General features: G+C 39.2%; 1 protein-coding gene across 2 annotated transcripts in view; it reads right to left on the reverse strand.

The window, feature by feature from the left end:
• The window catches only part of HHAT (hedgehog acyltransferase), a 146,873-nt gene that overhangs the window by 88,739 nt on the left and 31,659 nt on the right, over positions 1 to 26,475 (reverse strand). The window contains exon 8 of one of the 2 annotated variants that reach the window (XM_014887397.2): positions 25,732 to 25,767. The exons of the other annotated variant lie outside the window; for it this stretch is intronic. Within the exon in view, the coding sequence (XP_014742883.2) occupies positions 25,732 to 25,767 (36 nt within the window). The remainder of the gene's footprint in view (positions 1 to 25,731; positions 25,768 to 26,475) is intronic. 2 annotated transcript variants of the gene reach the window in all.

Genomic DNA, 26,475 nt, shown 5'->3' on the forward strand with positions numbered 1-26,475 from the left:
CATTGAGATTCAGTAATTAAAAAAGCATTCTCTTTCCATATTTCTTATAACAAGAAATAAAGCAGCAAAGAACCTTTTGTTTAATCCAAGCATTTTATCTTCTCTGTACATAATCTTGCAAGGATCAACAATACCACACAGCCTGTAGATAGTATCCAAAATCAGGCAGCAGCCTGTACAGAGTGCTTGACACGTGAGACAAGCCTGTCCTGTACACGTTTCAAAATTTTCTAGTTGATAATGCTATTTAGGTTTAACATTTTGCCAGTTCAGGCAAATCACTGCAGTACAAAGCCTGTTCTGCCATTACTGGCTCTGAAAGCCATTATGTGAAGGAACAAGACAAGTGATGTGAGTACAAACCAATGGTGTATTTAAACTCTACGGATCCCATGTTAGGCACAGACCTGTCTTGCTTAATTGGACAGCATGTACATGCTTAACAATAGACACATGTACTTACATAACATGTAGAACCCAAACCTTCTCAAGTGATCCAAGGCACTCTCCATTCATATATTCACCCTCTTTTTAAACAAGCAGTAACTGACAGCACATTTTTCTGTTTCTCACAGGCTCCTCTGGTCTGCACAGACAGTACTTTCTTCCAACATACTCACTGCTGCAAGTTTGCCTCTTATTTGCCATGTCTGGAGGACTCTCTCAGAAACCAAACCCCTTTAGGACTACCACTCACCAAATCTAAAGCACACAGACTGATCCAGCACTTAGTGTGAAGTATTCACCTATCCCATCCCTGCCTCTAGAAAAGGTCACAAACTAGGACAGCATCGTGACTTGCTCAGTGCAGTTCTACCATCCTCAAGACAATATCCAATGTCCCTGACTCAACATTCAGCGTATCTCACGCTTTGGCAGGAAACCAGAAAGGCCCAGGCAGGGTTTTACAAGGCTACCTTGGTTTCATCATTTCTGAGGAAGTCTTAGTATCTCTCTGCCAGGTCACGCTGTACTGGGCTTATCAAAGCTCTAAGGAGCATAGCAAGGCCTGTATCCCACCAGCTATCTGCTAACTCCATGTGAATTTCTCCAAGTACATGTCAGAGAGAAAAGGAAAGAAAATGTCTTGAGGTGACTTGATGATGCTGGTATCCCCATAGTATGTCTTTTTGCTCAGAAATGGGTATTGTAGCTTTAAGCTAGGGCCAGAGAGAAAGAAGGGGGAGAGGGGTATTTTTCATGCTGTATTCAAAACATAGAGCTAAGAGTTCAGCTTTCTCTGAGCTCAAGGCAGTGATCTCTAAGTTCTCCATCACAGAGAGAAACGGAGAGTTGTTCTCAGTTTTTTGCTGCTTTTCCCCGTTAGCTACATCAAGAAAGGTTTTTCCAGGGCTGTTTTCTTTCTGGAACTGTTCGGCTTCTCTCTGGTCCAGAACACCAGGACAGTGGCCTGGGCCCCCCTGCCCCACCTAAAGCTGCTCTGCAGCCTGGACGCTGGGTCCGAGCCCCAAAGGGACTGAAAGACACGGAGTGAGCCAAACCACACTCCACAAAAGGACTCACTTTCTCTGAACCACAGAAGGACTTTCTCACTTTACCATCTCTTGAGAACAACAAGAGGTTTCAGTGTTTAATATTATTCTCTTTTTCATGCTTGTTAAATAAACAGTTTTTTCCACTTTTCTCTAAGGAGATTATCTCCTGAACCAGTTGGGGGACGGGCTGCTGAATTCTGCCCTTTAGGGAAACATCCCTTTGGGAAGTTCCCTTCCAAATTTGTCCCAAACCAGAACATAAGAGAATGTTCTACCGATAGCATTTGACTAGTTCAGAGGTAAACATGAAGCACTGCCTCTCATTTGCATTCTCTAATTTGCATTTGCTGCTAGCAAGGGTTGATCAAATATGCAAAAAATTCAATTTGTCAAATACTCTCTATTGACCTCTATTATAACACAAAAATAATTGCTTGACATGTCCACCTTCAAATCCTAGGCTTTCTGAAGTTATCATGAGCCTGACATTAGCAACAGAAATAACATGACTAAACAAACTCCCTGTCTCAGTTTAATTTAATTTCCCCAAAAATGTTTTGGTTTAATTTGAATTTCCCGGCCAATGCACCAAATAATGTCATAGTTTTGATTTGCCAATTTAAACATACTTATTTTTCTGTTATGAGACAGAACCAGGAGCAAAAGAGCAAGGCAGGCCTAAAACTTAAAAGGGTATAAAAGACGCTTTATTAACTACACAAAAAAAGAGAAAGAAAAAAACCAATTCAGAACAAGATCTTCAGACCACTCTTTCCTTCCCTCTCCTAACCTTCATAACAAGACATACATAGAAAGAACTACTTCAGTCAGTTCCCAACTTAAACAGTTCTTTTTCAGTTCACTTCGGAGAGAGACGATTCCTCTTGTCAGACCATAGGGACTTCTCCACAAGGCAGGGGGGGAACCAGTCCTCTCGTGGCTTCACTTTCACATTTGCACCCACCCAGGAAAATACTTGCAAAGCTGTGAAGTTCCTCCCATCCTCACAGCTTTCCCAAAGCTGTGATTATGGGCCATGTTAAACTCATGGGGTATTACTTTTAAGACTCAACTGTTTCAAAGCAAAAGTTCTCTTCATCTCTTTTCTCTCTGTTCATGCTTCATCATCAGAAAACCCAGATCCCCTTCTTTCCTCGGGGCAAAGATTCTCAACACAAGTACTTTTGGTCAAATGATCTATCAAATGGAACACTTCAACCCCCTCATGTCTTTTTCTCCATGGTTTATAGGAAATTTCAGTGTGATATCAGTTCATCCCTACAATCTTACAAAAAGATTTTTCAGCCATCTGCACAGCATCTCCTCATTCTCCTTCCATCTAAAGAAACTCAGCTCTTTAATTTTCCCTTCTCACTCCGGGGAGGATTGAAAAGTCTGCAAGACTTATCTGAACATTGAAAAAGTTAAGATTTCACACAGGGAAAGCAATGCTGGCACTGTGCCAAGATCTTAAAAACTCCACGGCGCTGGAAAAGGAGAAGTAGGGGTGTAGCTGGGATATCATTCAGCCACCCTGGGTCTCCCTGGTCACTGTGGATGGCCACCCCTCCTCCCTGCCAGCTCCCCAGACTGCGGGCCTGCAGTGGAGCCAGGTACAGGCCCAGTTACCTGGACTGCCACCAGAAAAGAAAGAGAGCTCAGTTCTGTGTTACCTCCTTCAAAATGAGTGTTCACGGAGCAAACTAACTTTTTCCAATTGGTTGTTCAGGCTGTCAATAACCAAACTAGCCTCCAATTGGTCCTATCAACTCAACAGAGGAACTTTTCTCATAGAGAAAAACCTCTGAGTCTGTGAAACTAGAACACTCCCCAAACCATTTCATATAGACCCAAAATTTTAACATCAGCTTCATCTAATAGCTAAGTGATTGAACTCACGCTTAAAGCAAACACAGATAAGAATCTGTCTAACTGCACTGGCACCATTTGCAAGCACCCTACCTCTGCACATCAGCAGGTTTGCAGAAGTGGAGAAAAGATTGTGAAAAGAATTCGATGTGGAGATGAACTACAGAAGGACAAAAACCCAGCATACTTGTTTCTTTTCAGCGTTATTTTCTTCCTATACAACTAAAAAACAAGACTCAATTTATGAAAATCAAAGCAGAGTGAAGAAACAATGAGAGACAGAAATTGAGTGTATCCTAGAAATTTGACATTTGACCAATAATGATGGAAATGGATTTACTACCCATATGGTAATTATGTTTTCAAATTATACCATAATTATTCAAATGCAACTGACCTTGCCATGTATAACTCTTAAGAACTGCTTGTACAGTAGAAAGAACAGATTTTAGACCACAACCTGAAAGTTGATTATGCTGAAACATTGCACACTGAGGAATAATGTGTTCTGACTCAGTGAGAATGAGCTGACTGGAAACAAGGTGAGACACTAATTAAAATTGGCGCAGCACCTGGAAATTAGAAAGTGATTTAAGTCAAAAGTGTCACTATTATCAATGTATGAACACATATCTCTCTGGGGGCGAAAGAACATATAAGAAGAACACAGCTAGTAGTTCTTTCTTCTCTGGACTCTCCAGTTTATCTATGAATTTTCCACTGATGTGTCTCATGCTAAAGACTTTTTCTAACAAATTTCTAGATTTTTCTAAAGATACATTATTTTCTTCTGTGTATTTGGGAAATTTACTTTCAAGACAGATAAATGACCATGTTGCAATCAGTGTTAAAATGCATAGGAAAATACCTTTCAAATACACAATCTGATCTAGTATGGTTCAGTAAAGCTTCACATACACTGATGCATGAAATAGATACATGTTGAAAGCAATATTACGTAAGACACCAAATTAAACAAGATTTGTCATAACTGCCATGGTTAAAATGCAGATTCTGTTCTGTCACACAAGTTACTCTGAATGTCATCTTAAGGTAGTTTCTTCTCTGCAAGTCATGTGTGATTCAAGATACTGTATCTATTCAACACAATACTCAAAAGACCTCTGTTTGTTCCAAAGTCAATTTCAGGCATTGGTAAGTGTTGTAAGTATTTTATTTGAAACAGTCTGTGCTTGTTCAAACATTGTTGCTTCTTCTACAAAAGCTCTTATCCTAGACCCATCACTACATATCTGAATGCACTCTGGTTGTGCCTTTAAAAAACAAGTATCTATGAACAAACAAACTCACAAAAAAGCAAAAACTGAACCTGCCATACTCTGTAGCTTACTCATCAGAGAAGGAAAAGTGTGTGCAACACTGCACAGCACTATGGCACAAAGGGAGACTGCATACATTTTCCAAAATACATGGACAAAAAGGTGATACCATGGCCCTTAGTTTGGGTAGGTGCTCATCACCAAGGTGTGACTTCATTACCAAATGAATTAAACTCCTGGAAAGATCAATCTTCAATCTGCAGGTAGAAAAATTCATTATCTTTAAGGGTTAGGGTTGCTGACCCTGGTTGGCCTCCCACATCTTCACAGTGAAATCTTTTGGGTCTCTCAGCCCCACAGGACCCAAAATTTGAACTTGATTAGTACTGAGTAGGATAGAAGTATACAGAATGTTAGTGGCTGGCCCATGGATAATAATTCAGTACTCAATATCAACTGGACCATTCCAGGTACATCATCACACTGTGGTGCTCTATCCAGGAACAAAGGTTCTCAGCAACAAAAGCTAAAAAAGAACAGAGCATTCTGTGAGTGTAACAATAAGGTTTCAAGAACACACTATATTGTGCTGCTGAAGATAGCTAAGCTAGAGACTATCAAGACTGTCTGCATGGTATAAAAAGCAATCAGGGAAAAAAATACAAAACACTAAACAAAATCAAGCAGTGCTGCCCTAGAATCTAGTTCCAAATCCTGTCCTGTCCTCCCCTGACACTTGAGTCATATATACTAGTACTTGACTGCACGACAGGAGGAAATTGCTTATTATATTTCCCATTATACTTTTATAACTATGTATGAAAATAGGGATGCCATCTATAGATATGAAACATTGCATAATGACAGCCTACAAACATAATATGTCACCAGAGGAGAAAACAAAGATGACAAGGAGGTTGTAAACAACCTAAATCAATCCATTGCAAGGATAATAAGAACGATCCTCAAAGTCACCCTTCCAGAGGTAAAGCCAATTGTTCATATCTTGTAACTGCATCTAAACGCTTACTCTGGGAGGCAGGGAAACGTGCATCACCTGCTGCTGCCAAAATGAGCAGAGCTTGCCCCCGTTATCCCACCCAAACAAATCACAGCACTGAGTTACAGTGGACAACCTGCATGAACCATAGGAGTTTACATTCTCAGAATTTCCATGTGTGCTTAATGTGTACTCATAGTCCAACACAGATATTTTTAGAGAAACCTTGAACTGCTCATCAGAGGATAGGAACACATCCCACAGGATGTCATGGAAACACAGGGATGTAACAAGTGTTTTCAGGTCAACCACAATGCCACGTGTGTCCATCAGTGCCATGTCTCCTCCAGCCACCTACACAGATGGACTTTTGGGATGTGAGAAAGCAGACTGGGGAAAATGCCAGGTAGGGCTGATTGACATGGAGCAGATACTGTATATCATCAGTTGGAATTAATGGTTATCCTTGCTACTGCTGTATTTTATCATCACCAGTTCAAGACTGTGGCTAGAGAAGGACACCCACAGCACTAAGCAGGTGAGCTGAATGGGCAAACCCAAAAGACAGGAGTGGCAGGAATTATAAAACTTAGGAAAAGACTTATCTGATTTAGAATAAGAGAAAGGTAGATCTAACTAATTGGTTACCAGGAACTTTCAGTCATTTTCCTGAGAAGTTTTCATTCTTTAGACAAAGAACCTCAAAACCTGCGAGAATCTAAGGCAAAATTTGATACTGACAGCAAAGAGGCATAAGATTATAATGTTGGCTGCCTGAAATTGTCCATCACATATTAGAGAAACATGGTGCAATGTATTTTTTTCCCCACAATCAAAACTTACTACATAAAATTTTTTACAATTCTATTCATTAGATGTACACTGCAAATCACATTAGGAAAGTTTGGTATCATACCACAAAAGGTACCCAGGGATTACTGGAAGACTTCCCAGACAGTTTAATGCAAAGAGCTGTAAAGGAACTGAAAGACTATGCAAGTTTCAACCTCAGTTATGTATAGAGTCCATAGTAAAAGCAATAGGTATGAACATTGAGTTAAACCACCTGGGGCTAATGTAGTAATTGCTTAAAAGCTCCCTTCTTTAGGATACATTGGGAGGTTTCAAATGACAAATGTTACAGTAATGGATTGAGATCCTCAAACTAAAAATAATGAAGTAACAGAAAAAATCCAAAATCAACTTATGAGTCTTATACAACAGTTTTGAAGCATCCATAGTAGCTGGGGATGCAGGGACAGGGAGATTCCTCTTTCTTTGAACAGAAGATAGTCACACAGACCACTGTACTGGCCTCACCATACAGGAATTCTGTCTCAAAACAAGGATTTAGTGAGCAGACACACAAGATGGCCTAAAGAGCCATCCTAATATGTAGGATGAATTGAGCCCCAGCAGTTTAGATTCATTTTTTTTAATGCCAGACTACTGTAAAGTAGTCCTCAGAGTTAAGTGCTCCTGACACAAAACTATCCCATTGCACCTATTCGAGAGGACAGCTTATACCAAAAACTCAGTTCGAGCTCAGATGCAAAGTCATATCCTTCAATGTGTTGTGTTAGGAAAAAAAAAAAAGAACATCTATTCAAAACAGTACTTTTACCTTCACAAACAGATACCTGTTACTGAAATGTTGAGTAGGACCCTCAGTTTAGGTAAGATGTAAAATAATAGATGGTCCTGCTACAACAGCAAATGGTGAAAAAATTCTGAACATCAGCTAAGGAACAATACTCTTACCTAAATCATCAATAGGAACCTATTTCAGAGCAGGTCTTGAATAACTTCAAAAGAGACTTTCTGAAGACCTTTTCCAAGCAAAGGTTTTCCTTTCTGAGATCATAAAAGCAGGATTGGAAGATCCATTCATTTTTGCCTTTATTTAAATAATTCAGTCTGTCAACTAAAGTGGTTGTGGCAGTCTCCTGCCAGGGCTGAAAGACAGGGTGATAAGCTTCACACAGCTAATTACAGCTGAAACCATCCTAAATCCTCTCAGAATCTGTTTCATAGAAATATCACTTTTCTGTGGAATAATTACCTCTTACATGCCCAATCCTATTCCTGACATGCTTATTTTAATGCTCTGACATTTTAATGCCATCTGCCTCCAAGAAGCCCAGCCTGACACACTGTCAGAACTCAATCCACGCACCATCTTCCTACTCCCCATCATTTCACTCTTACCCTGAATACAGAGGAATTGCTTCTCCAATGCCCAGTGTTATGATTTACCATTTGGCAGCATGAGTTAGGAGGTGCTTCTATAAGCAAACCCCAGCAATTCTCAGCCTATTTGTACATGTTGTGACTATGGCTTCTGTAAAGCAAGGAGGAATCAAAGTCCATTGCTCTTGGAAGTACCAAATCCCTTTAGATAATTTTTCTGAGTCATTTGTGTATGCAACAGAAATCATGCACAATCCTGTTTTCTCCTCCTCCTCCTAACCCCATGGCATTGGAGGAAGAAAATCTCCTCTAGTCTCATTTACCTCCAATCAGCAAAGGGACAGGCATGACAAAATAATAAAGTGCCTTCAGTCAGACAGGACTGGTTGATGCTCTTAGCTCCCCTTTCCAATACCTTGCCTACAGACAGAAAAGAGGAAAAAGCACATACACCAGAGAGACAAAGAACTGTCTCAGACAACTTGTATAGCAGGAACAGATTTTATTTCCCTCCTGCCCTCTGTTTGTTCTGCCTTATTGTTCCCCCATTTTGTATTCCCTGATTCCTTTCCCAGGCCTAGTGATTGACAACATGTACTGTCCATTTCTATCAGGTCTGCAAGATCACTGCTGCGTCAGTGCCTCCCTTCCTGCAGGCTGTCACTAACAACTTTTGTGAGCTGACATTTCTCACAAAGTCAGCAGAACAGCACACTGCACGATTGGTTGCCAGGTGCTCACAGATAAATATTTAATTGATACCTTTTGGTTTAGTAGCAACAACTCAAAAAAGCACAGATGGAATGATATCAAACCCAGAATAAATTAATAAGACAGATAATGACTAGTTTATTGCTTATAAAAGAATAAATCATCTCTTTAGAGATCACTTTCATTTCTTTGCATTAAAAAAAATTGATTAAGCATCTTTCCACAAACATCACACTGATTTACAAAAATCCCAACCAAGCTAAACCAACAAAAAAAGTAGGCCATGTTTAGCACCCAATGAGCACTCTAAATACAGTGATTTGGGAGCTCTCATCACTAACATAATTTTTTAAGGGTTAGTACAAAATTGATTACACAGAAAGGGAACCCCATACCTCTTAATGTTGATCATAAATTAAAATGTAGGAAAAAGAAAGAGACGTGATCAACAAAGAATATCAGGACTACTACCATACATTTCTGTATAATTTACAGTATATTTTGTTCCAAAGACAGCAATAAATGGGGAATGGTCTTTTGATGAAAGCTCTCAGGCCTGCTCTGGGGACTCAGCATGCTTGGGTGGCTCTCTGAAACATCTCTGCTTTGATGCAGGCAGGGAAACAAACAGGAGGAGCCAGAAGTCTCTGTGCAGTTGCATGACTGGAGTGCTGTCAGGGATGGATCCAGGCTCTTCAGGAAGGACAGCATGGGAAGGCCTGGACAGGGACTTGTTCCCTGTGAAAGAGCAGCTGGAGTTCATGGAGATGTGCCTAGGGATGGGTGTTCCTGTTACAGACCTCCCAACCCCACAGCAGCACTCGGGCAACGCAGCACTGGAGTGCATTTATGACAACTTCCCAAGCAATAAGGGAAGATGTTCTGCTAGACCTTGTACTTACAAACAACAAAGAACTGGGCAGAAATGGAGCAGTCAGAGGCAGCCTGGGCTGCGGTAGCCATGTGATGATGATCTTCAGGATCTCAAGAGGAAGGACCAAGGCAGTAAGCAGAACCACAACCTTGGATTTCAGAAGAGCAGACACCATCCTTTTCAGAGAAGGATGTTTACAAGAACCTCATGGGATATAGCCCTGGAGAGAAGAGGGGTCCAGGAAAGCTAGTTGATATTCAAGGATCCCCTTCCAAGCTCAGGAAAGGTCCATGTGACAAATAAGAAATTAAGCAAAAGTAGCATGTGAGAGCAAGGAGCTCCTTACTGAATTCAGCCATAAAAAGGAGGCTTAAAAGAGGTGCAGGTACTAATTTCATTGTTAGCTTTCAGAGGACTTATAAGCCTGAACAATGGTATTTTTTGATTACTGGTTTATTTTTAAATAATCATTCTAACAAAAAATAGGCCTACTACCTACTTTTGCATCAGCAGTTCTTGGTGGCAGCATTAGGAGCTAAAATCACAGTTTTTCATAGAGGAGCAAAACTTCTATTTCTATAAAACACATAGAAACAGAACGAAGTCTGTTGATCTCAAAACAAACATGATCTTGGAAGAGATTCAATTTCAGGGTCTGAAGCTATATGTTATGACAAGGACAAAAAAAACCAAAGCACAAAATTCTGACCCAACATAATGGCATTAATAACTTTGTTATGAGGAGAAAAAAAATGACTTTACTCCAATAAAGTGATTTCAGGAGACGTTCAGGTGGGAATCATGAAGAATTTCTTCACAGAAGGGGCTGGAAGCATTGGAAGGGGCTGCCCAAGGCAGTGGTGAAGTCACCATGTCACCATAGAAGTCTTTAAGAAATGGCTGGACATGGCACTTCGTGCTGTGGTCTAATTGACCATGTGGTGAGTGGTCAAGGCTCAGACTCAATGATCTGGGGGGTTAGTCTTTGCCTAAATGATTCTGTGATTCATAAGAAAGTGAACTAAAACTTACTCATATATATGCACAGTTATTCGTGTTACTATGCTTTAAAAGAAGTTATTTTATCTCTATTAACTGGATTCAAAATGTCAAGTGATCAACTCTGTGAACTGATGATTAAATATTTAATAACTACAAAGTAAGTCATAGCAGCATTTCCTCCTCTGCCCTCAAGTGTCCCCATAGGACACCGGAGAGGAGTCAGGATACTATGACCACTCTGAGCAGGTTCTGGGAGGTCTGTACTACTTCAGTGCAATTATAATGACCCCATCAGGATAGAGCTGCATCCAGAACACTGAGCATAACCAGCAAAAAGATATGTCAGCTTTCTGTGATTAAATAATTTGTCAGTTTGATCCCCAGAATGATCTGTGCTCCTACAGCTTTAGCAAAAACCTGCAACTCCTACACATTCGGTTTCACAGCTGAAACATCTTAATGAAAGCTGTCATTATTTTTGTAATTTACTTCTGAACTCTTCAGAGACACCATCAGCTGAAGTGAGACACTTCTGCCTGAATATTGCTTTTTGAGCCTTTTGCTAAGGTGGAAGAAACCTAAGAACAATTTCAGGCCTTCCCCATTGAGTTGTTCCATGCACATGACAGCACTTAATAAAACCTTGTGTCACTGCTCCTATATTGAGGTGGACCAAGTTTTTGTCTTTCCCCACTTCAATACAAGGGGAGGGAAAAAAACCAGACTGAGAACAGCAATGTTAGGCATAAAAATAATTTTGAGTGGGACAAAGGGCATGTAAGGTATTAAATACTCACTTTCTGACATTCCCTTTTGAGCTCTATGCCTCTGACCTTCACACCCTTCTCTAAGCACTGTCCAAAAAGCAACAAGGGTTAATATCCTGTAATACAGATAACTTCCCTCCTAGCACCAAAATATCTTTTAACTTGACATAAATAAGACATATAATAAATAAGATCACATATTCTTTGAGCAATTGCTGTATAACTTTGTTTGTTGGCATACACCATTAATCTTGTACACAGAGTGCAATCAGAAATTCAAAGAATCATAGAATCATTAGGTTGGAAAAGATTGGCAAGATCAAGTCCAACTTTTGGCTAAACACCACCTTGTCAACTAAACCACATTGTGAAGTGCCATGTCCACCTGTTTTACAAACACTTTCAGGAATGTTTAATCAAGCACTTCCCTGGGGAGCGTGTTCCAAAGCTTAACCACGCTTCCAGTGAAGAACATTCTTCCTAATATCCAACTTGAGCCTCCCTAGTAGAACCTGAGGCCATTGCCCCTTCTCTTGTCGCTTGTCACCTGGAAGAGACCAATCCTCACTTTGCCATAACCTCCTTTCAGATAGCTGTGGAAGGCAATAAAAAAATCTCTCCTGAGTCTTCTTTTCTCCAGACTGAACAACCCCAGTGCTCTCAACTGCTCCTCACAGAACTTATGTTTCAGACCCTTCAATCAGAGACAATTCAACCACAACTTTTCACTTACTTATAGCTGTGCTAACTTGTCACTATTAATTTTTGACAATCAAAAAGCAAAAGAAAGAGCTTGCATATCACATCTACAGGAAAGTACAAATAACAGAAGATTGGTCTGCAGGAGCAATTTCTGCCTGCTGTACAAAACATTTCATCCTTATCAAGTTTGATCTTTCATACAGAAGTGAAATACTGATAGTCTCTAGAAAATTTCTTGACTTGAAGTCAGGGCTTAAATACTACCTGTTAAAACAAGTCCTGTAGGCAGTAGAAAACCTGCATAAGACAATGCCCTGTACTACGACAAAATAAAAAGGCAAAAATATTAATAAGAAATTGCAAAATTATTCATTATAATAATTGCTCTTGAGTCATGCAAAGCTCTGATCAGACAGTTCAAAACATCAACAAACCTTCAGTTCTGGAATCTGGAACAAGTGAAGGCAAGGAAAATCTTCCAGAGGTGGGTATCCACCTCTGATGAACCAGGATTGTTGCCCATAAAGGCAGAGACATAAAGTGATGGAAAACCTGGCAACAGCTATTCTTAAAACCAGACTGAATCCAGGACAAGCAGTACTGTAATAAACAATAGACCACTGGAGGACTAGCAGAAGTCATTCTCCAACTCCAAGTCAAGTGACAATAAAAGCATTCAGATAATAGATGTTGTGTGGTATCTAATCATTGAAACAAAGTTAATCCAAGAAAATAATTAGTTTTTAAATTACTGAAACAGTTTGTTCATTTAATAAAAACTAAAGAGCACTAACCCTTCCTGCTGAGTTTAATTACTGTTATGGTAACATACAGAGAATCATCTTGAAATAACAATCCAGAATTAAAATATGAATGTGAAACATTATTGCCAAATTTTATCATACCTACACAGTCCTTAAAATTGTCTCAGATTATATAAAATACGTATTTTCTATTTGCAATTGTTATTTTGTGAGGAATTAATTAGAAACATAAGTTAACCTTTACACCGGTCTTCTTTTTTCCAGTACTTCTAATGTTGAAGTGTAGTGATTTCTAAATATAAGACACTATTTCCTTTCACATTTCTTTTTGTCAGTTCTGTAGATTCAGAGATGGTTGTTCTGCAAAGGCCACCTGTATTTTGACAAAAGGCTGTATCATCCAAAAAAGTATGAAACACTTCATTCCCAATTTAAGCACCACTAAGTGTTTAAACCAAAAGTTGCATTTTTCAGAAATGCAGCAGCCATAGCTTGCTGCTAGTGTTACAGACAGTTATTTGAGGGCACATACTTCGTTCTTGCAGTAAGAATGAATGTAAAATCCCTCTTTATGCTGATCATACAAATATTGGCCTATTGGTTGTCACTAGATAAGCAATAACTTAAAATACAATTTTTATAAGTTTTTTTTTTTAGTCCAAATCACAGTGTTAATTTTGTTAGTTTAAATCACAGTGAGGAGAAGAAATCATAACTATCATCAAAACATCTTTCACAGAGAGAGGAAGAGAAAGAGGATAAGAGAGGTTTCCATGGTTACTTTGTTAACCATCCCCACTTTGCTGTTTACATAGTTTATAAACTAGGCACTATAAACAAGAATAAATGAAGTATTTATTAAGAGCTACATTACAGAAAGCTCCCACCATATGTCATGTCTGTTTCAACAGCTGACTGTCCAGTGGCACCTTAAGACACACTGACATCTACCCACTGCTAGTGCTACTGGGTACATGATATAGGACAAACCTACTGAATGTGCACAGAGGAAGCCCTTGACCCAAGTTCCTTTACTAACATTACATCAGTAACTCATTTTCAGTAAAAGATTATGTCTTGCCTTGAAAACAATGATAAAACTGCAGGTTTCTCACATGTAAGTAAAAGCTCTTGTTTGGCTATCAGCTAAAACTTATTGATCATCATGCTCTCCACCTCTATATCCATGTCAAGAGTTGCAGTTTTAATCATTTACTTCTAATGCAAAAGAAGTTCTTTTTATCTTGATTCATCACTGTAAATGAAAGGTTAATTCTGTGCAACAGCACTTTGAAACAAAAATGTCACCTAAATCAGGTCACTTTTATTTTAACTAGGCTTCTTATTGCCTGTGGGAGGAATGACAAGTGACTTTGTGGTACTACTAGTACTGGGAATATTCCAGACGTGCCATCAAAAACTCAAATTCTATATGGAGAAACCAGAGTGGAAAATTCTGAAGGTATTTTGGAGTTCTTGGTACTTGGATACCAATCTCAGCTAGTCAAGAGGCAGCACTTGGCCTTAGGCTCTGTATGCACAGCCATCACACAGTAGCACAGCACACTTCAAGAGCAACAGGTAACAGCAGTCCTGCAGCACTGATCTCAACAAAAGGTGCTGATTAGAATTCATTGAATTGTTTAGTTTGTAAAAGATTCTTAGGATAATCAAGTCCAACCACTGACCCAGCACTGCTGAGTCCACTGTCAAACCTTGTCCCCAAGAATCATGACTACATGTCTTTTAAATACCTCCAGAGATGGTAACTCAAGCAATACAGTACAGTCTACTTACCTAACATTCAGAGACAAACATTTTTTTCTAAGAAATAACATTTTTCCTGCTGTGTTGTAGCCAAAGAGTGTCCTGGAAGCTTGTGTAGCTTAAACACTGTCAGCCTGTCTACCATCCTACAGGCAATCTTCTATATTTCACTGTTACTTTGTGTTTGCAAAAATTTCTGCCCATGAACACATTTATTCTGTTAGACAATCTGTGAATTTTGTAGATATCAGCTAATCTACATGGCAGGATCAACTCTATTTAGGTTACTCTTGAACAATATTTGCCTCTGAGTTATTCCTACACTCTGAGGTCATTCAAGTGAGACCATTTACCTGAGCAAGACATGGCCTGTTTTGAATCTCCAATTCCATCCACCTAGGAAATATATTTTACATATACACATATATTTCTAATACATATATATATATATATGCACAAATATACACACACACATACATATATACGAGTAACTCAAAGAAAACCATTACAGTTCTTTACATTCTAATGTCAGTTCCTTATCACTGGTCAAAAAATTGAAGACAATATTTAAAACTACTGTGAAGCTTTACAAGTAAATGTCCAATATTTAATATTTTCAGAGCAATGGTCTAATCCAGATTTGCAAAGCAATTCATTGTACCAAAATGCTAGATACATTTTAAATAATCTGTAAATCTACCACATCTGTCTCTGAAAGCGTTAGCACATAGAATAGCTACAGGAGATAATGTTCATTACATAGCATTAGTATTCAGAAAAAATTGTAGAGCAATACTTATTACTTATACATCCTCATTCCCTTTACATCAGTCAAGGCACAATTCTTTTTTATTTAATGGGTTTTTTCAAGTTTGGGGTTACATCACATAACTCAGGTGAGCAAATGGAATTTTGCTGTTCAAATAGAACAGAGCAGCAGAGGCTGGTTAGAAAGTGGAGTCAACTTTTCAAGTATCCAGCTATCAAGTTGCTTGCAAGAAAGTGATAAATTTTCTCCAGAACAAAGGAAGCAAGAACTGTATGACAGCTGACAGTAAGAATTATCCTTTGGTTGCCATGACCTTAGCTCATTTTTCAGCACTGCATAGAAGTACTGCAATTACATTTCGGGGATAGGATAGGAAGCCTACAGCATGTTATTTTACTCACTTATTTCAGACAGTAAGACAAATAGAAGCCTGAAGCTTTTGACCCTTCCTTCCTTCAAAAGCATGAAATCTACACAATTATTTATTTGTCACCTCTAAGATGGAAGCCTGCATGAAATTTTGATTCACAGCCTAACTTCTTTACGAGCTAGGAAAGGAGTGTTTCCCCTTAAACAGCACACCATAAACAGCACATATTTGCAAAGATGTTAACTTGTGTATTTTATATAATGCTTTCTTGATTTTACCTGAGCTGCTTAAAAGATCACCTTTTTACTACAGTTTCCTATCTATAAATATAACCCATCTAAATATATGCAATTAAGAGCACACACAGACTGAAATCACTTTGTTTCCTTTTTTTAGCTCTAAATTCATATCTGCAACAGGACAAGTCTAAATCCAACAGTTACTTCCTGTCCTGTTTTATCATCTGTTCTTGATGTTACATAAAGTGCTTACACTAAACATCACTGAGCTCTTATATAGCATTCTTAATCCATAGATCTCAAAGTACTTTACAAAGGATGACCATTATCCTGCTTCATCTATGAAAAGAAAAAATATGGACATCTTCAGGGTGAAATTTGGATCTCACTAAATTCCCACAGTCCACAGTGAAGCTGGAATTGCACCTCCCATCACTGGTCAGCCAGAACAGCGTTCATCTCTGCAGATGGATTCTAGAGCCTTCCATAACACTGGTGGCCTCTAAGTTGCACTCAGCAATTCCATACACCACTTAGGCATCAATCCAGAGAGAATATGGCTTTCAATATAGTATCTTATTCAGCTTGACAATCACTAAAACGTCTCTTATCCCACACAGGCAGCACTTTAAAAGTGTCATTTACCCTTCTCCTGCTTGCAGCTCTAAACACACCAACTTTACCACCCGTGGTGGAAATAACTGAGTCAAGTGCTGTGCTTGGGCTTCACTACTGAGATCAATACTGCTTCAGACAGATACACTGGTACCAAGGTCTGATGCTTTCACTCAGTGTCTCAAAGTATTTTCACCTCCACAGAAACTACCTGATCTAGGGGTAATTAGGTATGAGTTATTAAACCTCCTGCTTCATCCCTTTTCTCTCCTCCTTTTTGTTTCCCATGCTCTCTCTTTGCACCTTGCTCTAAGTTAAATGTTTAAACTGTTAGACTGCCTTAACTCTATAAAGTCTCCTGTACTATTCAGAGAACCTAGAACCGAGTACTGGAGATAAGGACTGAAAGCAGACTGTGTGCTAACAACCACACAGTTTACCAGGGTATCAATGTGACTGAAACTGCCAGACTCTGCTGTAGGGCCATAAAAGTAGGATGGTCTCTCTCTACTTCAATGACACGTCTGATGATGTTCTATCCAGATAGCATATGTGAGAGACCTTTGTAGTTTACAACTTCGGATTAAATGTAAGGGGTTACTGCTTTGACATGCTGTATCACAACCACCTCAAATCTACTTCTAGACCCAGGCAAGGTGAAGCAAACTGACCCTGTGTACAAAGATGAGCCAAAGAACCATGACCTTAATGAAAGGATTCATTAATAAAAAGAACGCTTCTGTCTCCATAACACTCCACACAATAAAGTAGCCAAGGAAGAGAATGGCATGCAAGCTTCTCTGCCCAGGCATAAAGTGGGATAAAGGGAATCATTCTGTATTCTCTGGTGCTAAGCCAAATAGGTTATTTGGGCAGCTCTTCCTAAAGTCTTGTATGTTATATGAACTATCTCCTGTCTTATCTAGTGCTTTCAGGAAGAAAAGGCACAAAAGTAGAGGAGATTGTATAACAGACTGCATCTTCTGGAATGCACACTTCCTAAAGCGGGACCCTCTTCCATAAAGAAAGTCAGGCAGCCTGATGGACTCTCGTGTCACTCCCCAGGACGTTCTAGAGAAGGCGAAGACCGACCCACTCCCAGGAGTAGCCGGGCAGCAGCGGGGCGAGCGCACCAGGACAAGGAGCGGAGCCCGGGGGTGCTGCCAGCAGCAGCTCCCGGTGCCGCCGCTCCCGCGGGGCTCCGCTCCCGGTGCCGCCGCTCGGGCCAGGGGCGGGCCAGCAGCGCCCCCCGGCGGCGGCGGCACAGCGCAGCCAGCGCCCCGCTCCTGCCGCTCCTGCCGGGACCGCGGCTCCCGAGCGGCTCCCGAGCTGCCCCCGGGCCGGATCAGCCGCCAGGCAGAAAGGAGAAAGCCGTCGGCGCTGAGGGATTTATTTTCTCCCGCACACGGCAGGGAACGCAGGGCGGGAGGTTCGTCACAAGGTCCTTTCTCGGCGGGGGGGGATGGACAGCAAGCTCAGAGCAGCAGCAGGGCTGGCCGCAAAGATTCAGTCCAATGTGCTGGCTGCGATGTCATTTACTGAGCTGCATACAACTAATTTACCAGAAGTAGAAAGGAGTACTCGTTTCATCCTATTTTTTTCTGGCTCTGGTCTACATCTTAACAATTTCACTCTTCAAAGTGAAAGCATGAGACTTTGTGCAACGCATCTAAAACACAGAACAACTTTGAGACTGAAGTTTATACCAGCCCCATCCTCCTATGCAGAAACTGTAATTATATCTCTTAGCATGCTGAAGTACAAGTATGGACCACAAGAAGAAGAAAAAAGGCAACGTTAAAAGGGTAAAAGACAAAAGAATTAACCAAAAAGCAAACAGATCAAACCAATTTCTGTAAACTTATACTCTAGGTCATATCAAAAGTTATACATGCTTAGCTTTAATTAGAAGTTCTTGGTGGAAGTTGATGCAATACAAAAAAATATTGCTTATGTAATTAATATTTTTTATGTATTACTTTTGTGACTCTGAAATACTGATTGCTTCACCTATGAAAGATGCAAAGCTTTTCAGACTGAAATCACATGTAAACTCCAGCCAAATTCTAGCACTGAGGGACAAAAGGATCCTGTGACATACCTTCCTGGACTACACAAAGAATAAACTCAGAATCCTTAAAATCACAGGTGGTTCAAGGCTGCTGGGCACACACTTTCTTCCAAAACACTGAAATGCAACGTTTGATGCAGCTCTGTTAAAATACTCAGTATTATTATTTAAAAGTAGCATGAACTGAATATCTTTAAATATTTCATGTTTCACAGTGTATTTCTTACTCATAGATAGTAACTCAAACACCCTGCAACAAAAATAACAAACTGTTTTAATTCAAAGTTGCAACACATAAACATGATGAGATCTGTACATTGTTAATCCCAACTTCCCCACTCCAACAGTTTAAGTTAAATGTCACATTTACATAACATTTACATAAAGATTCAGTTTTGTTTATACAAACCCCAGCCTTATTTTTGCAACACACTCGATGCTAATTCATTATATAACAACAGATTGTTTGCTGTTAAAAAAAAAAATAAAAGGTTTCGTTCTGAGAAGGTGTTTGAGAGACTGCAATTCCTCTGAAGCAATTCAGCACCCAGCCTTTATTACTGTTTCATCAAGTTTTTAAGGTTGGCTTGTTTTAAAACAAACAAGGTGTTTTGGACACTGTCCCACTCTAAGACACCTCAACTGATTTTACGCATCACGGTCACTTGTACAGTTCAAACTTGTGCTCAATACACACATAGGAGAACAGTTACAGAGCCTCCCAATGCAATCCACAGGAGTTTAATTATAGACTTTTAGCAGCAGTCATGTTGGTCTAAAAACTGGAACATTTTAGAAGATTCCAAGCACTTGTTGGTTTTTACTGAGGTTTTTTGTTTTCATTAATACCACTTCACTCTTATCACTGCTTTCAACAGGAACACGTTTAGACCAGTGCTGACACATTCAAAAATTACAAATAGCAAACATTGCAAACTTCCAGTGCATCTGAAAGCAGAGCTCACAGGGGCCTGCAATGCAGCTGGATGTAACTGCAGAAATTTATAAAAAGAGCTATATTTTTCAGCTTCTCCATGCAGAGGTCTCTATGGATGGATTAGCTGCTATTCTCTTCTGTTTTAAAACTTTAAAATGATTTTTGCAGAAACCCTAAGGCCCCATATTGAAAGGAAGAGAATTCACTAAGCTAATACCACTACCACTTCACAGAAATGAAATAAATGCTTTAACTTTAAAATTACATATAAATTAGACACAAAGCCAATTAAATCACATCTACTAATTATTATAGTTGTGCTTATTACCAACAAGACTACATATTTAGGTTTAATATATTATAACAATCGCAAATTTCTAGTCCTTACAAAAGCTGTCTCCAGCACATCACACTACATCTACATCACAATATTCATACTGATGGGAAGAATCACCTTCTGTTCCTCTTAGCTCCTTGGCTAAGGAGGCAATATTTCAGTGGGCTTTCTTTTCTAAAAGGATGTTTTTGTAACACAACCTGGAAACAGCCCATTTTTTGTTCGTCTGCTCCAGAACCTTGTATCACAGCTGGACACTGACTGAAAATACTGCTTCTGCTATCTCCCCTGGCTTTATCTGCACTGTTCCAGAGGTGTACAAAGATCCCAGCAATTCAAGACTGGTCAATGCTTACTAGAGTCTCACACCCTTCAAGTCTCCTTGCTTTGCTTAAAGGCTAGGGATTGGAGGCAGAAATGACCCAAACCAGAATTCAAGTACAGCAGTTACACATTTTCTACACCCAGTGGTCCTAACTGCACATGACAAACAAGTTACCAGCATCACTGGATCCTTCTCCAGGAAGCCTATCAGTAGATTGAAGTGGAATGATGCAGTGCATCACTTGCATCATCAGCAGTTTTTACTGTCTACATTATTTTGATGATTACAGATAGATATAAATGGTTTTCCTTCATCCAGACACATTTCTGCTTACTCAATACTATTGTGTAAGCAATAATCCAAGTGAGAAAAATGAGATAGATATATAAAATTGTCATAGACATACCACAGGTTATACTAAAGAAAAAGAGTATTTTTAATTCAGTAAGTCTCCCATTGACACGGGTACACATAAAAGTCAAATACATCTGCTGCAACCAGGACTTTCAGGGAAAGCAGTACAAAGTTTTGGCAATACTGGTTGGGATTAGCTTCATTTGGAATAGACCAGCCAAATCAACACAATGCAGAAATTATTCTTTAGGTCACCACGTTTTTCTCAAGGTGTCTAAAGGAACACGAGTGAAGCACTGTGGCCATATTTTATGGCAAAAGGAATGAGGTTACAAACTGACTAAAATGACAGCCTAAAAAGAGAAACCCCAAAGGTAAAATCTGCTAAGGAACTACGAGGTGACTGCACAGGGCACAGGAAGACAAAGATGGTGTACTTGTATCCACACCACCTATCAGAAACAAGTGGCCTTGGTATGAACTATTGGTGTGAAGGACTCACAGAACCACACACAGATTTTGTTCTTGGGAACACATTTCCCAGACATGTGGTTTGCTTCAGAAGACAGCTTGGGCACACACTGTTGTGAGAGCTGGGACTGTTCATCTTAGTGAAGGCTCTAGAGAGACCTTACTGCAACCTTCAAGATTAAAAAAGGGCTTATAAGAAAGATGGGGACAGATTGTTAAATAGTGCCTGCTGCAATTGGACAAGGCATAATGGCTTCAAGCTAAAAGAGGGTAGATTCAAACAGACGGAAGCAAGAAATTTTTTTATTACAAACAAGGGTGATGAAACACTGGAACAAGTTGCCCAGAGAGGCAGTAGATGCTTCATTCCTGGAAATATTTGAGGCCAAGTTGGACAGGGCTCTGAGGAACCTGACCTAGTTGAAGCTGTACCTGCTCATTCCAGGGTTGGATGGGCTAGGCAATCCTTAATGGCCCCTTAGAACAAAAATTATTGTACGATTCTATGACTGCTGTGTATGCTTTAAGGCTCACTAGGTATGCAGGAGACAGAGTGAACCAAAAAGTCACATTTCTTGACAAAACAAAGTATGCACTCTTGGGTTAGCTAGCACTTTCAAAGGCAGGGGGGGTCTAACCACATACCTTCATCAATGCTGCTGGAGAAAAGTGGAATCTCATTAATGCTCTGCTGTCTAGCCCAGCTACAACATATTAGATCATCGATGCTATTTTATGGGCAGCTGCATTCAAAAGAGCAGGAGAGACAGAGTAGCATTAGCAGTGGTATTTGGTACCCAAGAGAGGGCCACGTGTTACACTGAACCTCACACAGAATCTGTGTCCAGCTGTTGGAGCCAAGAATCACCACTGAGCTTACCTAGCAATGGATTAGAGAACTGCTGCAGCCTATGTTGACTGTCCAAGATCTGTGTGCATTAAAGAGAAAGGAGAAGCTCAAAAGTTTGGGGGTTGTTATTGTGGAAATTCTGACATGTGCTAGGGTTTTCTGGTCAGTTGTTTTTGTGGGGATTTTTTTCAATACAGTGATACAGATACCTGCTTGGGATTGTTTTTAAGCAGGGGCATAGATTTCTTTGGCTTGGGACAGCTTGAAGATGTGGGATCCCAAGGGATTCCACAGCAAACTAATACAGGAGTTGAGACAGATGATGATATTCTTCTTTCATAATCATACCTCAGTTAGAACCATAATCCCCTCTTTCACCATGAGATCATTCTGCCCTTACACAGAGGTGCTCTTTTCCTAACTAAAAATCAGTAGAGGCCACTACACAGTAAATTTTGATCCTAGAGGTAAATTATGCCATGCTTTACCTGAGAAAACTAAAAAAGCATGTGATTTCCAAGTTTTGCATTCAGAGTACCTTTGCACCCAGGACTATGCTAACCTAAATAACCTGCAACTCTAAACAAGCTAAAGTAATTGCAGACCATGGGGTGAGCTGAGAGCACTGCTAACAGATGGATGCCTTTAAGGAGACGCTGGGGGTGCGTGGTCCTGCAGCTCTCTTCAAAGCCAGATCTGTACTGAAATGAGTATGATTCACACTTTTTCAAAGGCACAGCAGAGCTGAAAGCGTAGAGATTTTTCAAAAGAATCATGCCTGCAGGAACTGTCATTCTTCCCCACTGTCCTCATCAGTGCTGTCCTAAAGGAAGCACTGTTTGGCAACAGAACTGTAAATATTCCCACAAGTTCATAATTTTATTCATCCAATGCCCTGTTGTCAGCACTGTATGAAATGCCTAGATAAAATAACTTCAGTGAGCAAACAGCAACAGGCAGCCTCTCTTACTCTTTTTCTTCCAAATTAGTATGCTAAAGGCTATTTCTATATATTTTTAACTCTGAAAATACACCTATTGCTCCATTCTGAGAATGCTCTGATTTAGGAGAAAAAGGGTTGTTTCTCCTGCAGCCACATTGGAAAAACATTATTATATTCGTATAGTAATCTTGTGATTTAAATACATAATTAATAATTTAGGTAATCCTAAAGTAGTATCAAATAAGTTATTTCATACCATTGTGTGAAAACACTGGGGGAAAAAACCATCCAAATATAGTAATACATTTTCCATTACTACTACCAAACCCCAGTTTTCATCACAAAAGTACTAATCCTCCCCCAGTGAGTTTCCAGGATCCCTACTTCAAATATAATGGTATAGCTAACAAATGTTCAAAACCCAGAATCCCCACATACTCAATTGCACTTTACTTTCACAAATATAAGTTCCATAACACCACTTGACTTCAGCTTGCAAGCAGTAATTAAAAATCTAGTCCCAGAATCCAGTTCAGTCCAAGTCAGTAAACAACACATTAATAGCCACTACAGTATAATACTCACCTACTCATGGTACATTTGAAAATATGAGATTCTCAAACTTGTCCAAACTATCTTGGATGGTATCAGAAGCACAGTTCAAGACATAAATGGGTGGACAGAAATTATTTTCTAATTTTTTTTTTACTGAAAAAGCCCTATGTAGTTGTACTTCTCTGCAATACTTTGTGTCATGCTTCACTTGGGGAAGTCACTGACTGTGTACACCAGGCTAACAGTACATACAGTCCTACTTCCTTCAATCAGCATTTAATTAGGCAGATTGTCCTTTTAGAAGAGACTATTTTTAGTTTTGTTGGCCCTGCACTTTGTATTTGCAAGTGTCATACTGAGTTCCTTGTTCCATGGCAGGATCAAATCACTATACTTAAAGCAATATTAATTTATTTTGCATTTCAAATCCCACCTCATAGAATTTCAGTGCTTCCTGCAACTCACATCTGTCTAGGTGAGATTATTTCTTTCCTACTGTTTTATTTCGCATGGAAATGAAAACTGTGAAGAGGAGAATATAGCATATATGACAGATACTTTATGAACACAGGAGATGAACTGCAAATTCTGGGGAGCAGAGACTGTCTAGGGAAAAAAAAAGGCAGTAACTTTCTAAAATTCACAAGGCAGACCAACAGAAGATATTAATACCAAGTCTGTTTCCTACTCCAAAGTCACCCACAAATAGGATTTTTTTTTTTTAGTTAAGGAAACACCAAGCAAAACTCATTCTGGTACAACAGAAGAGAAAATTACTTCCTCCTTAGCAGCACAGTTGCAGAGAAAACAGATGATGTAGTTAACAGAGGTAGATAACAGGCTGAAAATGTCTAAGCTAAGGTTAGAAGAGGAACTGCACAAGACACAGCTGGCTTTGAAAAAATCATACATGAGTCAAAGATGACATTCAACTCATGTAATTCCATGACTATTTGCAGCCCAGGATCACACAAACATACAAGTTAAATACTGCATCTCCTTGGGATGTAAAGCAATGCTGTATGAGAGAATATTATCTTATTACACTCGTGGTATGAAGCAAATGAAAATATTTAATGGCAAAAGCATTACCAGGGGCTCAAACTTAGTATTTTAATGTGTTCTGTGATTCTACTCTTGGTTCAGTAGTTGTACACAATCCCAGAAGGCCTTCTTGGACACTGCATTTCCTTTATAAAGTAGCATCTTTAAAACCATGTCTCAATATGATTATTTCAATTCCTTATACAATTATTTACAAACAAAATCTGCTCATCAAAATACGGATGTAACTAATTTTGTAGAACTGATACCAGAACTTATATATTCAGTTGTCTAAGAGCTCCATTCGTTAAAGGCATAGTGTCAATATTGCTGAATGTACCCGTGTTTTAGAGTTATCTGTTAAACACTGTAATGTTACACAGAAAGAAATACACAAAATAGTCCTAACTTTACAAAGTCCACAGCTCAAAGGCTATGAGAAGTGGGTTGGTCTGTGGCACCTTAAAACAAACCAAATTTTCCTGGTGACCCAGGCTTGTATGATCTCATACCTGGTGCCAAAAAAACACAGTATGAATGCCACAGGGACTTGTGTGAAGGCTTAAGAGTGTCTTTATCCAGGAAATATGACAAAGCAGCCTAAAGTAAAGAGTTCACCAGCAAAACCAACTCAAGGAAAGTCTGACACCACCTGATCCTTATGATGGGACAGCATACTCAGGCTCATACATACTGGATTCATTCTTCCAAGGTAGAGTTCTTCACTGATTAACATTTCAGTGGATGAAATAACTGATAAAATTAATTCTCTAAGTGCCCAAGGACCACAGAAAAATCCTATTTCACACTACACTTCTTTGTAAAGATTGGTAGATGGTAATAGGCATTTTATCAAAAGTGAAGGCAAACACATTCTTGGTGAACATCCGTGACTTTGCCCACACAAAAAACTCTTAGCAAAAACAGTTTCTCAGTGTAGAATTCAAATGCATTAACTTCCCTTTTCTTGCTGAAGTGCCCTGCTTTAATTGCTTCATCCCTCTAATTATCATCAACCAAAGCATTCAAACAATGATTCCCCTCTCCTTATTCATCTTCAGAACAATCCCTTGCATGCACTGAATAGATTTTTTTTTCTGTTGAAAATGTAAGACTCCCCTCCACATTCCAAATTTTCTATAAAATTCAAGCCCTTTTTATAAGGTATGAAGGTTCTAGAGTTACCAATGGAAAATAGTTTTTTAAAGCTTTTCTTCAGTACAAGAAAAATTAAGATTTTTCACAGCCACAGAAATTTCCTGAGTCATGTTTTCCTGAAGTAATGAATTAGTGACATTGCATAGATAGCCAAGGCAAATAGTTAAAGTATTTCAAACTAAAAAATCAACAGTGAGTGTGCATGGGACCTGGCTGCCAGCTGAAGTTAAACCACAGCAATTTGGGAGTGCAATTTGAAGTATTAGCTTACCTGACCAGAAAGCGATGCAGCCCAACGTCAAAAGTTCTGTAAGAAAAAAAATCCGTCAAATTTTAATTATTAAAAAATAATACACTGCTGAGTATTGTACAAACAAAAAGACCCAATTGTTTTCTGTTTCAAAACAATAATATCAAATATAAAGTTAATAGAACTGATAAAGCAAAGAGCAATATTGTTACACAATTTCCTCTCTATGGTGACACATGAAATTTATGATGAACATCATGTAAGAAAATTTAGGTGCATTTTATAAAACTCACAAACCTATTGTTGGAGTATTTATTCAATAAAGTATTAACATTCAGAGTATTATAGCACACATAAAGCATAAAATGTGTATATACTGTTATAGGAAATAATGTAAGCATCCTGATCACCAGCACATTTTCTGTCATATGCAAGCAGATCCTCTGTGCAAAACTGCCGTGGAATCTCTTTCCCTTTTTTCTGCTCTGTACTGCACTAAAATGCAAGGGACAGCTGTGAATCTTCTCCACGATAAAGAACCATCAAAAAACCCCCCTTATGTCTCCTTCAAATATAGAATTTCCAAGAAGCAGACCTTGCAAGTGTGTTCTACTCACATCAGTAAGGAAATTAACTTTGAGGAATTCTGACAGTAAGTACTAGTTAGATCACATTAAATTACAAGAGCCACGTCTGAAATCTTCAGCCCTAACAACATACATTGACAGTAGCTGTCAACATTTCTTTCCCTTTTCTGATTCTTCC

Source organism: Sturnus vulgaris, chromosome 3, assembly GCF_052056855.1.
Source record: "Sturnus vulgaris isolate bStuVul1 chromosome 3, bStuVul1.hap1, whole genome shotgun sequence".
NCBI lineage: Eukaryota > Metazoa > Chordata > Aves > Passeriformes > Sturnidae > Sturnus > Sturnus vulgaris.